This window comes from Myxine glutinosa, chromosome 14 (assembly GCF_964187855.1).
Source record: "Myxine glutinosa chromosome 14, kmMyxGlut1.1, whole genome shotgun sequence".
NCBI lineage: Eukaryota > Metazoa > Chordata > Myxini > Myxiniformes > Myxinidae > Myxine > Myxine glutinosa.
The window spans coordinates 50,186,112-50,203,357 of NC_136274.1; the positions used below are offsets into that span (position 1 = coordinate 50,186,112).

General features: G+C 43.3%; 1 protein-coding gene across 3 annotated transcripts in view; it reads right to left on the minus strand.

The window, feature by feature from the left end:
* Positions 1 to 17,246, minus strand: part of LOC137439683 (phosphorylase b kinase regulatory subunit alpha, liver isoform) — a 120,041-nt gene that overhangs the window by 59,169 nt on the left and 43,626 nt on the right. For all 3 annotated transcript variants that reach the window (XR_010986971.2, XM_068135679.2, XM_068135678.2), the window contains exons 9-19: positions 15,821 to 15,874; positions 14,088 to 14,210; positions 13,299 to 13,394; positions 11,120 to 11,227; positions 10,845 to 10,923; positions 10,329 to 10,463; positions 3,449 to 3,558; positions 1,854 to 1,998; positions 1,581 to 1,659; positions 1,222 to 1,361; positions 804 to 959 (exon numbers count right to left, since the gene is read on the minus strand). Coding sequence is in view for 2 of the 3 variants with exons in the window: in XM_068135679.2 (XP_067991780.1) it covers positions 804 to 959; positions 1,222 to 1,361; positions 1,581 to 1,659; positions 1,854 to 1,998; positions 3,449 to 3,558; positions 10,329 to 10,463; positions 10,845 to 10,923; positions 11,120 to 11,227; positions 13,299 to 13,394; positions 14,088 to 14,210; positions 15,821 to 15,874 (1,225 nt within the window). In the remaining variant the exon portion in view is untranslated. The remainder of the gene's footprint in view (positions 1 to 803; positions 960 to 1,221; positions 1,362 to 1,580; positions 1,660 to 1,853; positions 1,999 to 3,448; positions 3,559 to 10,328; positions 10,464 to 10,844; positions 10,924 to 11,119; positions 11,228 to 13,298; positions 13,395 to 14,087; positions 14,211 to 15,820; positions 15,875 to 17,246) is intronic.

Genomic DNA, 17,246 nt, shown 5'->3' on the forward strand with positions numbered 1-17,246 from the left:
GTGCATTTTGAAAGCAAACAAATGGCATCCATACAAATTGCATATGGCGCAGCATCTGAGTGAAGACGACCCGGATAGACGGATGGAATTTTGTGAATGGGTATTAAGCAAATTGAACGATGGCGCAAACTTCTCATCTGGGATCTTGTTTACCGATGAAGCCAATTTTTACGTCAATGGAGAGGTTAATCGGCAAAACTTACGTTATTGGAGTAATTTCATAAAAGTGTTTATTTTCCCTATGTATGGTTACTTTTGGCCCACCCTGTAGATAGAATAGATAATAACAAGCATGTAATAGCAGTTAATATGACTGAACAAAATCGTTTCATATAAACAAACAACGTCACACCAGTTACTCTTTCTTTATGAAAGACAACTTTGTTAAAACTAGAAATCTTTTTCAGTGGCTGGCGACAAGTCGTAGTAGGTATTGTTTTTGGCTCTTTACGTTTACGTAAAATTTACATAAAATGAGTGAAATTATGGAATTTAGAGGTTTTACTTTGAGGTTGCGACCTTCAAATATTGGCCCATCTTCCGGAATTTTTGCATGTTGGCTTCTTTTATGATATCGAACAGAAAGAGCCTTGTGGAGAACAGGAATTCAAACTTTTTTTTTTTAGTTCATTTTTGGACCACCTTAATATATATATATATATATATATATATATATATATATATATATATATATATATATATATATATATATATATATATATATATAGACACTGTACCTCAGCACAGAAGTCATCCAATCAACAACAAGCCAATCCACATTTTACACACAGGAAGTCTCATACCATGAGGAATGTCAAGGCTGTGACTTCGTTCCCTTTTCTCCCTGAGAGTCCCTTGAGGAGAAAGGTCACTTGGAGATGTGAGCAGTGGTGAATTAGTGTTGGACTGCTGTGGCTCATTCAAAAGCTTGTCAAGGTAGTCTAAAAGGTGATCTTCACCTGTCAAATAAATTAAAGTAACAGGGGACCACTTGGTCCAGAAGCAAATTTTCGCAAACAAACTTTCTTCTTTCACGTTACGATCGCACGTGAGTAAATACTCCAGTATGCAATAAGGATAAGCACAAAGACAAAGGAAATGGCAGAGGGACATATATGGTTACATGGTAAGAGGAAAGAGAGACGTGAAGATATAGTTGTCAAGGAGAGATTCAAGAAGAAGTGGCAAGCCACTGAACCGAATTGCAGGCCTGCTTCTCACCCTCATCCCAGCCGGCATGCATGCCTAGACTGTTCTCCGAATTGTCATCAAACAAACGCCCATCAGGATCTGAATCCATGAAGCTCAGACTGGTGTAGCATGAGGTGGTGAGGAATTCAGATAGTGTACCAGCATGCACTCTGCCGAGACAAGTATACATTGTAAGCACGTGCTCACCATCAGCGTTCTTATATTATACAGCATCAAAGTTCAACACCTTAAACCGCACTTTCCCCATGCTACCTCTTCCCCGCACACCCTCTTCCCTGCACACCCTCCCTCCCACCCCTCCTCCCCCCTGCCAACCCACCCCCCCTCCCCCAGCAACCTGACTGGCATTTAATTATCAAAAAACTCACCTAGCCCCGGAAAAATATCCATCCTGAAGTTTGCGTAGTGTGGCTAATAAAGCTGCGTCGACATCAGTTCCACCATTAACTGCAAAAAGTAGGTCAAACAAAAAGTGATGACAGGAAGTGTGTGTGTGTGTGTGTGTGTGTGTGTGTGTGTGTGTGTGTGTGTGTGTGTGTGTGTGTGTGTGTGTGTGTGTGTGTGTGTGTGTGTGTTTGCATGTTTGCGTGTGAAGCTGTGGGAAAGAAGCAATCTGTAAAGGGTGGGATGTGTGGCCGTACCAAGCATGGTACGAGTGATGGGAAACGTGACTGTAGGTCGGCCTGTCATTCGCCAACGTGAGCACAGGTATGCCAGGTCAGTCTTCAGCACCTCCACAATCATGCGATTATCAAGTGCCAAGTAAAATTGCTGCTGATCTATGAACTGCGAACACACATCCACGCATTTTCTTTGTGCTGCGGAGATCTCTATAAGCAAGTACAGTACAGTTACATTTTGCCTGCCAATATACCTCTCAAAAAGGTATTTGAGGTATCAAGAGATAAGTCAGATTGCTCTCATGCCTTCAGTCTCTATTCCTAAATTGTCAGTTAAGTGCTGCAATCATTCGGCCAATTTATCATTGAAACAGACTACGACAGGACAAACCCAAGGTGGAGTCTGATGGTATATAAATATCCTCGGTGGAGTCTGATTGTATTTAAATATCCTCGGTGGGGTCCGATTGTATTTAAATATCCTCGGTGGGGTCTGATTGTATTTAAATGCAGGTAGCATTTTAGCTCTTTCACGAGCCTCGATTATGTATACAAAACAAAAAAAACAAAAAAATCTCCTCGGTGGGATCTGATTATATTTTAATTTCCTCGGTGGAGTCTGATGGTATTTTAATTCTCCTCGGTGGAGTCTGATGGTATTTTAATTCTCCTCGGTGGAGTCTGATGGTATTTTAATTATCCTCGGTGGAGTCTGATGGTATTTTAATTATCCTCGGTGGAGTCTGATGGTATTTTAATTCTCCTCGGTGGAGTCTGATGGTATTTTAATTCTCCTCGGTGGAGTCTGATGGTATTTTAATTATCCTCGGTGGAGTCTGATGGTATTTTAATTATCCTCGGTGGAGTCTGGTGGTATTTAATTCTCCTCGGTGGAGTGTGATTGTACTTAAATCTCCACGGTGGAGTCTGATGGTATTTAAATATCCTCGGTGGAGTCTGATGGTATTTAAATCTCCTTAGTGAAGTCTGATTATATTTAAATCTCCTCGGTGGAGTCTGATGGTATTTTAATTCTCCTCCGTGGAGTCTGATGGTATTTTTATCTCCTTGGTGGAGTCTGATGGTATTTTTATCTCCTCGGTCCAATCATGTGTTCAATATGCTAAACGCTCATACGAGAAGACTGGCTGACGGTATGGCAGGGAATTTTAATGGAGAAATGTCCAGTATACTGAACAAAAGGACCCATGAGATTATCTATATGCTTGGATGAGCCCGCTAACCAAAAGGACAGAACCTCAAAATGCTTTCGTCATTAAGCCTAGGTAATCAGCTGCTTACAGAAGTCTGCACAATACAGTATATGAACTTGAGAACTAAAAACAAAAATATTTTCTCAACCAAATAATCATGTGAAATTTTGGGGGCCATTTCAATATTTACATATGAAATGGCATAAGTGTTCAGTCCCACTCATCGCCCAATCCCCCAGTCCTCCAGCCCATCATATACACCCATTAATCCCTCGATGCCACATTATCTCCCTTTTGTCCACTGTCCTGCCAAACAACACAAGCCTACTTCCTTTTCATTTGATCCCGCTTGTATTTTTCACAATTTACCCTCATATGGAAAGTGAAAATGGTAGTGGTTACCTGTGGGGTGAAGGTGAAGATGTGGTCACGAAGAATGTACAACTTCGAGGTTGAAAGTACACCTACGTGATGGTATGGTCGACCGCTCAGTCCCAGTTTCTTATTTCGTCCTGGAATAAAGTGAGAAACCACAACAATGTAATGCTATTCAATTTCAAGATCATGAATACAGTCAACCAGACTTAGTGGGAGCTGGCAGGATGGCCTAGGGGTATAGACACACCTCTGAGCTGTCTAGCCTGCGTTAAAATCTTGGTCCAGCTATAAACTGTCATCTTTTTAGCTCACCTGGAGCATAGTTCCAGGGAGCTTAAGGGATGGTGCATCATCCATCCGTCCGTCAGTCAGTCAGTCAGTCAGTCCGTAGACACTTGCAACGTCTTCTCGTAAACTGCTGATGGGATTGTGACCAAATTTGGCACGAATGATATTTGGTATGTTGCAACACAAGTTTGTTCACGGCATGAAAAAGACCAGGGTATAAGGGGGTCTACCGGGGGTCAGAGTGGATCCAGGTTTGACCCTCCAAAATAGGAATTTGCTTTTTCCTCTGATATTACACACACTATTTCGATGGAACTTTACTACAACCTTCATCACCCATGATGTACCAATGCATGTTTACGGAATTGGAAAAAAAAAAAAAATCGGAGTATAAGGGGGTCAAACAGGGGGCAGGGTAGGAGGGGATTGAAAGCATACCCCAAAAATAGGTAATTTCTTTGTTTGTTTAAAGTCTTGTGATTATGTTAGTATGATTCTACATGCTGTCCTGTCTCCTAGCAACCATTGAAATTGGTTTAGATACCGTGATACTGTTTAAAATACCTTTAGTCGGTGTAGTATACTGCTTTATTAGTCCCCTACCGGTGTACACCGGAGGGGACTATAGGTTTGCACGCCGTCCCTCCGTCCGTCAGTCAGTCCGTCAGTCAGTCAGTCCGTCAGTCAGTCAGTCCGTCAGTCAGTCAGTCAGTCAGTCAGTCCGTCAGTCAGTCAGTCAGTCAGTCAGTCCGTCAGTCAGTCCGTCAGTCAGTCCGTCAGTCAGTCCGTCAGTCAGTCAGTCCGTCAGTCAGTCAGTCAGTCAGTCAGTCCGTCAGTCAGTCCGTCAGTCCGTCAGTCCGTCAGTCAGTCCGTCAGTCAGTCCGTCAGTCCGTCAGTCAGTCCGTCAGTCAGTCCGTCAGTCCGTCAGTCCGTCAGTCCGTCCGTCAGTCCGTCAGTCCGTCCGTCCGTCCGTCAGTCCGTCATGCAAAGAACAGTTTTCCGGACTTTTTTTCTAAACACTTAACGCTAATGATTTCAAACTTGGCACATGGTTTTCTCATGATAAGTTACAGATCAAGTTCGAACTTCACGACGTTTCGATCATTTTTAACAAAGTTATGGCACTTTGAACTTTGGGAATTCTGATAATTCTGATGATCCTTAACTCTGCCATTTTAAGTTTTGATTTCCTTTAAAAACCAATTTCTCTGCAATAATAGGACCGATTGAGATCAAATTTTCACCATAGGAGGGACTCGGTCTGTGGAATATTTTAATGGTAATTATGACGTCACAGGTCACGTGGTTCAGCCGCCATATTGTTTTTCGTGAAAACACAAACACCTTTTTCTCTGCAACGGCTGAACAGATCGAGGCCAAACTTTGCAGGCAGAATCGCGTACCCATGACGAACAAAAACGTCAGCGAGCATGACGTCATGTGTCACATGGTTTCAGAGTTATGACGTATTTAAGCATGAACCTTTAAAACCGAGCCGCTCCCTCATTTTTGATCCAATCGAGGGGAAACTTCACACATCTGTTCAGCATGTCAATCTACTAAAATGTCCCTTTTGGAATTTGCGATAGGGCATGTGGTTTGGCAGATATCGTTAATTAAACGAAAATAAAATAAAATGGATATCTCGTTTATTCTAGAGTTCTCCTCAAGCCGCACCGTGCACCCTCAGCCTCGTCTCGCGAACGTCAACAGTGCGACACAGCGCGCGCTTTCCGGAGTGGCGGAGCCAAGCCGAGCAACATATATAAACACATCGATCATTGATCGTGAACCGGAAAAATATAATAAATTACTGATATTTAGCGACTCAAAAGGTTCTTTATCAACAACTTATTTTCTCGTGCTTCTGCTGACCTGTCTGCGAGGTGTATAAATCGAAGTCCCGAGTGCGAATCACAGGTGAGCCCGTCCTGAGGTAATTAGCGATTTGGAACGATTCAGAACCTGTGGGTAAATAACCCTTGGTAATTTCCCCAACAGTTTTCCGGACGACAGACTGCCGGTAGGGGACATGTATTGCAGTGCAATACTCAGAATGCTTGTTAGTCCCCTACCGGTGTACACCGGAGGGGACTATAGGTTTGCACGCCGTCCCTTCGTCCGTCAGTCCGTCAGTCCGTCACGCAAAGAACAGTTTTCCGGACTTCTTTTTCTAAACGCTTAATGCTAATGATTTCAAACTTGGTACATGGTTTCCTCATGATAAGTTACAGGTCAAGTTCGAACTTCACGACGTTTCGATCATTTTTGACAAAGTTATGGCACTTTGAACTTTGGGAATTCTGATAATTCTGATGATCCTTAACTCAGTGCTATTTTAAGTTTTAATTTCCTTTAAAAACCAATTTCTCTGCAATAATAGGACCGATTGAGATAAAATTTTCACCATATGATGGACTCGGTCTCTAGAATATTTTAATGGTAATTATGACGTCACAGGTCACGTGGTTCGGCCGCCATATTGTTTTTCGTGAAAACACGAAAACCCATTTTTCTCTGCAACGGCTGAACAGATCGAGGCCAAACTTTGCAGGCAGAATCGCATACCCATGACGAACAAAAACGTCAGCGAGCATGACGTCATGCGTCACATGGTTTCAGAGTTATGACGTTTTTAAGCATGAACCTTTAAAACTGAGCTCCTCCCTCATTTTTGATCCAATCGAGGGGAACTTCACAGATCTGTTCAGCACTAAAATGTCCTTTTGGAATTTGCGATAGGGCACGTGGTTTGGCAGATATCGTTAATTAAACGAAAAAAAAAAAAAAAAAAATGGATGTCTTGTTTATTCGCGAGTTCTCCTCAAGCCGCACTGTGCGTCCTCAGCCTCGTCTCGCGAATGTCAACAGCGCGACACAGCTCCACGGAGCGACCTTGCGGGCTTATCAACGAGGCGAGGCGTGACACACGTGTCTCAGCATACCTCAGATCAAGTTTGAAAACCAGCATCAACCGTGCATACATTTGCATATTCGATCATTTTTGACAAAGTTATGGCACTTTGAAATTTGGTAGGGGACATGTATTGCAGCGCAATACTCAGAATGCTTGTTCTACTAGGTGAGCGCCAAGGGGTATTGGCCCCTATTTTTTTTATTTTTTACTATCCTCTTTTTCCTAAGTATAAATCTTCATTTTTTTTCAGGGTGCACAAGTAAGAGCGACCTTGCGGGCTTATCAACGAGGCGAGGCGTGACACACGTGTCTCATTTTTTATTAGTCCCCTACCGGTGCACACCGGAGGGGACTACAGGTTTGCACGCCGTCCCTCCGTCCGTCCGTCAGTCAGTCAATCAGTCAGTAAGTCAGTCCGTCACGCAAAGAACAGTTTTCCGGACGTTTTTTCTAAACGCTTAATGCTAATGATTTCAAACTTGGCACATGGTTTCCTCATGATACGTTACAGATCAAGTTCGAACTTCACGACGTTTCGATCATTTTTGACAAAGTTATGGCACTTTGAACTTTGGGAATTCTGATAATTCTGATGATCCTTAACTCAGTGCCATTTTAAGTTTTAATTTTCTTTAAAAACCAATTTCTCTGCAATAATAGGGCCGATTGAGATCAAATTTCCACCGTAGGGGGGACTCGGTTTGAAAAATATTTTAATGGTAATTATGACGTCACCGGTCACGTGGTTCGGCCGCCATATTGTTTTTCATGAAAACACGAAAACTCCTTTTTCTCTGCAACGGCTGAACAGATTGAGGCCAAACTTTGCAGGCAGAATCGCATACCCATGACAAACAAAAAAGTCAGCGAGCATGACGTCATGTGTCATATGGTTTCAGAGTTATGACGTATTTAAGCATGAACCTTTAAAACCGAGCTCCTCCCTCATTTTTGATCCGATCGAGGGAAAACTTCACACATCTGTTCAGCATGTCAGTCTACTAAAATGTCCTTTTTTAATTTGCGATAAGGCACCTGGTTTGGCAGATATCGTTAATTAAACGAAAATATATTTTTTTAAATGGATATCTCTTGTTTATTCTAGAGTTCTCCTCAAGCCGCACCGCGCACCCTCAGCCTCGTCTGCGAACGTCAAAAGCATGACAGCGCGCGCTTTCGGGAGTGGCGGAGCCAAGCCAAGCAACATATATACACACATCGATCATGAACCGGAAAATATAATAAATTACTGATATTTAGCGACTCGAAAGGTTCTTCATCAACGACTTATTTTGCCGTGCTTCTGCTGACCTGCCTGCAATGTGTATAAATCAAAGTCCTGAGTGCGAATCACAGGTGAGCCCGTCCTGAGGTAATTAGCGATTGAGAACGATTCAGAACCTGTGGGTGAATAACCCTTGGTAATTTCCCCAACAGTTTTCCAGACGACAGACTGCCGGTAGGGGACATGTATTGCAGCACAATATTCAGAATGCTTGTTTTTTTTAAAGAACCTGATCAAGTCTTTCAAGTCTCAAGTCATCATTTCGATTTTGAATCCTTGCACTTCAAATACAAGTCTGAGTCGTTACCTCTTGAGAAACCGAGTCCTACACTGGTTGAAAATTACTTCAAAATTACTTTGGGCGTACGTTGGTGCACCTAACCTAACCCCCGCTCTTGCAGGGAAAATGGCCTTAAAATGCCTGTTGTTGCGTGTTGTTGTACGTTGGTGCACCTGTATACGAGACAGATGATAATCGTTTAGTAAGAGGTAATCTTAAGCTTTAAAACAGTAACTGTTGCATTCCACAATCATTGTGCGCCTTCCTCTTTCTGCTACATTAATAACTAGAACTGCACTCAGTAGAGAGCATACCTCCACCCGGTGAACAGTTTATGTTTTGTATCCCAGAGTAGACCAGAAAATCACAATACAGAATCACATTTAATCAAAATCATCCGTCCACAACTTTTTGACATATCCTGCTTTGTATCGTTTTTGGCCCTATCTCCCAATGGTGAAGAATCACTTTTAAAATTATATGAGCTGGATCCGGATCTTCACCAAAATTGAATCGCTTCTTCCTTGTCACACACCCAACCTGTCCACCAAGTTTCGTCCAAATCCGTCCATAACTTTTTGAGATATCCTGCTGTATGTTGGTTTTAGCCCCATCACTCAATGGTGAATAATCACTTTAAAATTTCAATAATTCTCATATCCGAATCTATATTCAGATCTTCACCAAAATCGAATAGATCCTTCCTTGTCACACACACACACACAACCTGTCCACAAAGTTTCGTCCAAATCTGTCCATAACTTTTTGAGATATCCTACTATTTATCGTTTTTGACCCTATCTCCCAATGGTGAAGAATCATTAAAAAAAATTCTAATAGCCACATCCGAATCCGGATCTTCACCATAATCTAATCACTTCGTCATTGTCACATATGCTACCTTTCTGCCAAATTTCATCCGAATCCGTCCACAACTTTTTGAGATATCTTGTTCACAAACGGACAAACAAACAGACAGACAGAGGTGAAAACATAACCTCCATCCACCTTTGGTGGCGGAGGTAATAATATCAAGAGATCCCTCATTGAAGAAGAGGAACTTTGAAGAAAGAGGCCATCACCATGTCTGCAAAGCACCAGGATGACAGCTGATAGTTGGGCCGAGATTCAAACCCAGGTTAGACAGCTCAGATGGGAATGTGTATACCTCTATATCGAGGCTATCCTGCCAGCATTTGAGTAATTGCTAAACTTTATGATTAAAATATTTGCAGTCACATAATTAAATTATTCCTCATTAAAACCACACAAAATTAGCTCCGATTGGTTAAACAGCAGTCTCCCACGAGCATTTACTGGATCAACATTAACAGCTTGTCGGTCTCAAATACAGCAGTGGGATTGCGCTGTGCTGAACAGATCTTTAAGTTTGACACTATATATTTTAAATCTGCGACAGCACAAACTACATGCAGAGCTTGCAAGGAGCATAAATTCAGGAGAAATATGAGAAAATAACAAAATCTAACTAGAAAGAGCAATCAGAGATTGCAGACCCTTACCAGAACATGTTTTCAGTGGTTTTTAAGGCTTTTGTGTTAAAACAAATATGGCGGCCAAACCAGGTGACCGATGAAATCTTTTTTTTTCTCCACAAATTTATCCCTAGATGCTCAAAAAATTTCATCTTGATCTGATGAAGTTTTGTACTTGTCGAATTATGACATCATAATGGAGGCAGCTATGACATCATCATTAACATATTTGATTCCCCATGGAGAGTTCTTTAAAATGATCCATGTCTAAATTTTTTCTATGCAGCGCTTTCGGAGATATAGGTGCAAAGTTTTTCGGTTTTTCCAGGATGGCGCTCATACCACATGATCTAAGACGTCATAATTATCATTAAAAATTCTACAGGTGGAGTTGCACCTATGGTGAAACCTGTCAATCGGACCAATAGTTGCAGAGAAAATCATATTTATTCTGTGCGGACAAACAAATAGACGGACAGAAATGCAATAACCTCTCCTCAGGCGAAGGTAATAATGCAACCCAATAATGATGTTGAAAAAACAACATTAGGACATGAGCAAAGTTCTACCAGAAAAGGGAAATGTGGTATATGTAGATGCAGTGAAGAAGAAGAACATAGAGGAGTGCAACGACAGACCTAGCCTGGCGTAGATGTGGCTTAGTACGTGAGAGGGCTGCACACGAATAGGCCGAGCCTCGTCAATGGTCTGCACCTCAAACCCATGCGAATGTAGAATTGTTTGGATTTCCTTTGTTTCTGCCAGCACAGCCACTGTAATAGGTGGAAGACATTGTCGGGGTTGGGGTGGGAAAGGTCAGGGTTAGTTGCACAAAAAAAAAAACTGGTTGGTTTGCAAAGGTTCAAAACTGTGCAAAAACTTTGCAAAGGTTAGTTGCACAAAAAAAAACTGGTGGAAATGCATCGGCTAAACGAACACGGTGAATTATATTGCAGTGAAACGAGGAATACATACAACAGAACAGAATACCGCATAGCAAATAAGCTTTGCAAAGGAGTAGTCACTTTCATTGTTAGTAGTCACCCAACTTCTAAAATGGTCGCCAACCCATGAAACGTATGCAATAATTTCTCCTTAAGTGAAAAATAAATTGTTTTTCACATCTCTAGAAGGCACACATCGAGATGTCACACCTTGAACCACCACATCTGGCTTTGAGATGGTGGAGAGACGTCGATTTAGAGGATCGATCTCTCCAGGTGCCAAGAAGCCCTAGATAATGTGGAGGAAGACATGCGTGTAAGCGTCCACAAACATTGAGGACACCAAATGTCACCACAAGCAAATAAAAAGAAAAGATGACGGCTGATAACCAACACGAGTTGGGATGAGGGAAATAAAGATGGAAAGATGAGATTATTTTAAGTTACGATCGAAATAGATTATGGATCCAGAGTAAGAGAGAGACCTCAGCAAGGAGGCAACCCAGGATGTACAAAGATTGTCCCCACATGTGAGGAAGCTTTCCTTTCATCACTCGATCCACTGTGTGCGGATGAGAGTACTCCTCATCAACCTACATCAAATTCAGGAAACAAGAAGGAGTGGGGGGAGGTAGGGGCGGGAATTAAGAAAATGCCTTGATTTTATAGACCGACGTGTGCAGCCAGACAGAGTGAACCAATGGTTTAACCCTGCTTTGTTCTTCGCGCACGGTGCAATAATCAATAAGACTCCTTCACTGGTTCCGCTCGGTGTGCATCGACGGATATATTTAATCAGACATTTTGCCTTTATCGAAATTTATTGAGAAAATACAACTTTCATGGTTGCTTTTGCATCCGTTTCCTTACTTGGAAGAATCAAACTGAATATGCTTTTTGTGCTTCATCGTGCAGTGTAATCCACTCTGTTTTACATAATGACTTCCCTTACATGAACCCCACCCCCTCCACTCTTCTGCAGGAAGCATGCGATCCACCATCAACCCCATTCTGATGAAACTACCTAAATTCAGGATCACTGCTCACCTCCATTAATTTGTTCCTTTTTTCCCCCACCTGTGGAACCATCTTCCACATCTTCAAGACAGCTGTTCATCACCATCATCATCCCCAATCCAAAACTATGATCTCCTCTACCCTCATGAACCTCCCCCACCCACCTCAATCCCTCCACCTTTACAAATTTCCATATTTCTCTCCCAAGAGATTCCTTCTGTATCCATCTTGTTTACCCCATTCCTCCCCAAATGCATTCTTTGTCTGCCTCCATCTATCTTGGCCTTCAGCTCTGTGTTGGTGTTTCTCCCTCTGCTGTTCCTTTTGTCCTGTCCTGATCTGTTCTGTGTACTATTACTAGACTTCCATGAGCCTTGACCATTTATACAAAAAAAAATGGTTGCCAACTTATGGTGGTTTGTCCATGCTGTATCCTTTTAAAATGCTGAGTCAAGCAAGCAAGCAGCACATACCATTTAAAAAAATCTTTCGTATGACTGCAGGGGTTCAAACAGTCGACCTCCCGGACTCAGAGCGGACACTCCAGACATTACCCCGCAGAGTCTGGTGTAATGGTTAGTGCACCAGGTATGAGTCCGGGAGGTCGGTGTTTATTTCTGGTTTTGAATGCATTTCTGGTTTCCATGAAAATTCTCCAAATAAAGTCATTTTTCTTTGTTCACAATTGTCTTGGACAATCCTTTGAGATGAAAACTGGTAAAGATGGTCCTTGTGAGCTTTTGCGTGTAGCAGCAGCACCTTCTTTCTGAACATCTTTCTCATCGGTAATGGATGCAGGCACCAAATCTCAAACATGGGGTCAGCCAGAAGAACTGCGTCTCTGGATATATCTGGCCCTTCAGCGCCGTTCAATGGCAGCACGCTCCACTCGCCAAGCTTTATGCCAGTAGCATCCAAGGTCAACGTCATTCCTGGCTCACAGCCTTTCTCCGTTCATGCGATGAGAATCAGTGCATGGCTCTCAACAGTATTATTTAACACCCTCTCTCATTGGAGGCTGGAGTGCCCGCCCCAAGGCAGTCTTGGGCCCAATTTTGTACCCCATATACAGGGTGTCTCAATAAAATGTACACAGGCTTTAATATTTCGGAAAAAAAAATTAAATAGCAGAGAGGGCGATATTGAGTGACTGCAAAACACCTAAAGGATGGCGTGTGTATGATGCAATGATTCCATGTCATCAGTCAGCTGTTACCCATAAGGCAGTGCAGAATGACAATATACTACAGTGTTTGATGTATAAAAGTGTACTCATTTTATTGAGACACCATGCAAGTCAATGACAATATGATGCCCTATAAAATCTATTTTCCATTTCGCACTCAATTCCACATTACGCTGCAAGAGGCTCGTTTGCTCCGACGAAGAGCTAACTAACACTTAGAACGTCAGTCACACCTCATTTCTCAAGACAGTAAGCATATACTTGTCACCTTTTCGTTGATTAAAATCAATTCTCTATGTGCAGGTAGGAAATGGCACAGATTGCCTGTGAAACTGTTGAGAGTTTTGATGCATTGGATACTAATAACAAGGGTTTGATTTGGTGTTCAAAATGTTCAAGTGCCATGGACAGGGTGTTCAGAATACGAGAGCGCGAGATGAAGGCACAGCATATGCCGGCACCTTGTCTTCTGGTACAGTGTAGAGCTCAGGCAGGAGGCGCAAACCATTTTTGCCCCGGATCAGGATCCCTTCAAGAGCTTCTTGGTATTCCTGCACCTGTTCATTCATCAACAACACAAACACACTCAAAAACATGATACTCTAAAGTCTAAATGGATGATGTCAGACATCACCTCAACAAAAAAATAACAAATATTCTTTGATGATCATTGATCACTATTCACCCACATTCAAGTTTTTCCCTTCCCAACAATGCCATGGTGTTGGTGACACCGTCAACTTCCCAACAATGCCAACAATGCCAATGCCAACAAGTCCCTGGTGTTGGGCTAGCGGCTAGGGTGCCGGCTTAGGATCCTAGGATCCTGGGTTCGAATCTCGGTCGATCGCCGAATTAACGCCAGGGGGGTTGACTCAGCCTGTCATCCTTCCGAGGTCGGCAAATTGAGTACCAGTTCACTGGTAATTCCCTGTTTGTCGTTGAAGGCGGCAAAAAGGGTTGGCGTCAGGAAGGGCATCCGGCCGTAAAACATTGCTTCAAAAAGGGGACCAAAAAAACAACAACTACCACGGTCCTCGAAAAGGCCAACCCCCGCTTTGCGGGGAAAAATGGCCTCTAAACGGTGGTTTTTCAACAATGCCATGGCCATGTGGCAAAAGGACTTAAAGGAGGTTTGGGAAGAAAAATAAGGAAACGTGGTGCACTTGTTCACTCGATCCTTTCAAGGTGCAAGCATCAAGCACAGCATCGCCGCAAGATGGCACAAAAAAACCCGCCAAACAGCACACCTGTTCGTGGTTTCCGAGGAAAACGCCATCGATGATGAAGTATGTCCAAAACACCGGCCATTCACACTCGATATTCTCAAACAACTTCAACTCTGCAGGCTCGTAGTACAGTCTGTTTGGGTCCTGGTTCAAAAGGAAAAACATTATGAATACTAGGACGGCACTCGGTAGACCGCATACCTCCACCAGGCTGAACAGTTTGTTTTGTATCCCACTAACAGGCCAGATCTGGATTCGGACCTGAACCAAAATCGAATCGGCTTGTTCTTCTCACCTAACCAACTCGTCCACCAAGTCCAGTCATAAATCGTCCATAACAATTTTAAATATCATGTTATATATCGCTTTTCGCCAGATCTCTCAATGGTGAAGAATCACTTTTAAAATTCCGTAAGCCTGATCCGTATTCACCAAAATCGAATCGATTCGTCCTTGTCACACCCAACCTGTCCACCGAGTTTCGTCCAAATCCGTCCATAACTTTTTTAGATATCGTGCTGTGTATCGGTTTTCGCCTGATCTCTGAAGGTGAAGAATCACTTCTTTTTTGTGTGTATAAGATCGAGGCTCTTGCAAGAGCTAACATTAATCACAAAAAACATAAACGGACACATAAAACATATAATAAAGGGAGCGGGAGACAAGATGGGGAGAGAGAGGGAAGCACACAAGTAAAACAGTAGAGAACAGGGACATTGGGAGATCTGTGGGAGGGAGGGGGGTTGGGGGGATGGGGCAGGGGGAGGGGGCAGGGGGAGGGGTGGGGCAGGGTGGGAGAGGTATTAAACACATGGACACTGCAGGGACTTCCAGGAAAGAAGTCGGTATTTCAAAAAAGTGGATCTGGGGTGAATTAACAGGGGTAGAAAAGATCAAGGTTTTGGATGGGGGGAAGATAAGAGATGGTGATGAACAGCCGTTTTAAAGACCTGGAGGGAGGAGTGGGATTGAAGAGAGTGAGGAAGTTTGTTCCAAAGGAAGGGAAGGAGAAAAGAGGAATGAAAGAGTGAAGGCGAGCAGAGAGTCTTGATTTTGGCAGTTTCACCAGAAGACGGTTACTGGCAGATCTTGTGCGACCTGAAGGAACATTTGGGGGACAGAGCCCAAAGAGAGCTGGGGGAGCAAGGCGAGAAAGGAGTTGGTAGAAGACAGAAAGACCATCAACCTGCCTGTGGTGAGAGAGAGAAACGCCCTCAGAATCGGCTTCATCGCGGGAGATTCCAATGATTCTGAATGCTTTGGTTTCAATAGCGTGAAGCTGAGCTAAGTGTGAGGCAGGAGCACCAGCCCAGAGGGGAGATCAGTACTCCATCAAGCTGCGGATTAAAGCCTTGTATGTGGTGAGTAGCTCAGGTGTGCCAAGGAAGGACGCCGAGTCGGCGACTGGCTTTGGAGGCGAAATGAGTGGTCTTCTTCTTCTTCTTCTTCTTCTTCTTCTTTACTCAGACGTTACAGCCTTTCCTCCCCTCTCTTCCATTTGTCTGTTCCCTTGCTTTGTTCCCATCTGTTGTCCCACTGTCAGTTCATCGATTTTTATTTACGTATTTTTATTCTTCGTCACCTCGCTCTTTTATGAGCCTCCATTTTGCATTGAAAATAATACCTCCCAATCCACTTCTACCTAAAAATATCACTTCCTTTTTCACCAATACTGTGAATACACAAAGCTTCCGCACACTAGTGTTGAGCTCTTTAACGAGCATCAACATCTGTGTAGAGTAAAAGGTACACACCTCACGAGGGGTCTTGTAACCATCCCTCAGAAACCGGCAACAACCATAGCGACCCTGAGAAAAACAAATAAAAAGGTAAAAGAGTGATCATGGGTGATCAATGAAGTCACAGAACAAACCAAAATCAGATTCTGCCTTGCTGGTAAATGAAACAATGTTCCTTTCGCGTGTGTGTGCGTGCGTGCGTGCGTGTGTGTGTGTGTGTGTGTGTGTGTGTGTGTGTGTGTGTGTGTGTGGTCAGAAAGTATTCAGACCCCTTCACTTTTTTCACATTTTGTTATGTTGCAGCCTTATGCTGAAATCGTTTAAATTCATTTTTTCCCTCATCAATCTAACCTTAATACCCCATAATGACAAAGAGAAAACAGGATTTTAGAAAGTTTTGCAAATTTATTAAAAAGAAAAAAAACTGAAATATCACATTGACATAAGTATTCAGACCCTTAACTCAGCACTTAGTTGAAGCACCTTTGGCAACGATTACAGCCTCGAGTCTTCTTGGGTATGACACGACAAGCTTTGCACACCTGGATTTGGGAATTTTCTGCCATTCTTCTCTGCAGATCCTCTCAAGCTCCGTCAGGTTGTATGGGGACCGTGGGTGGACAGCCATTTTCAGGTCTCTCCAGAGATGTTCGATTGGGTTCAAGTCAGGACTCTGGCTGGGCCACTCAAGGACCTTCACAGAGTTGTCCCTCAGCCACTCCTGAGTTGTCTTGGCTGTGTGCTTAGGGTCATTGTCCTGTTGGAAGGTGAACCTTCGGCCCAGTCTGAGGTCCTGAGCGCTCTGTTTCAGGTTTTCATTAAGGATATCTCTGTACTTTGCTCCGTTCATTGTTCCCTCAACCCTGACCAGTCCCCCAGCCCCTGCTGCTTAAAAACACCCCAAAGCACGATGCTGCCACCACCATGCTTCACCGTTGGGATGGTATTGGGCAGGTGATGAGCGGTGCCTGGTTTCCTCCAGACATGACGCTTAGAATTGAGGCCAAACAGCTCAATCTTGGTTTCATCAGACCACAGAATCTTGTTTCTCACAGTCTGAGAGTCCTTTAGGTGCTTTTTTGTAAAATCCAAGGGGCTTTCATGTGCATTTCATTGAGTAGAGGATTCCTCCTGGCCACTCTGCCATAAAGCCCAGATCGGTGGAGTGTTGCAGTGATGGTTGTCCTTCTGAAAGTTTCTCCCATCTCCACACAGGATCTCTGGAGCTCAGCCAGTGACCATCAGGTTCTTGGTGACCTCTCTTACCAAGGCCCTTCTCACCCGATTGCTCAGTTTGGCCGGGTGGCCAGCTCTAGGAAGAGTCCTGGTTGTTCCAAACTTTTTCCATTTAAGAATTATGGAGGCCACTGTGCTCTTGGGAACCTTCAATGCAGGATAAAAATTTTTTGTAGGCGTCCCCAGATCTGCGCCTCGACACAAT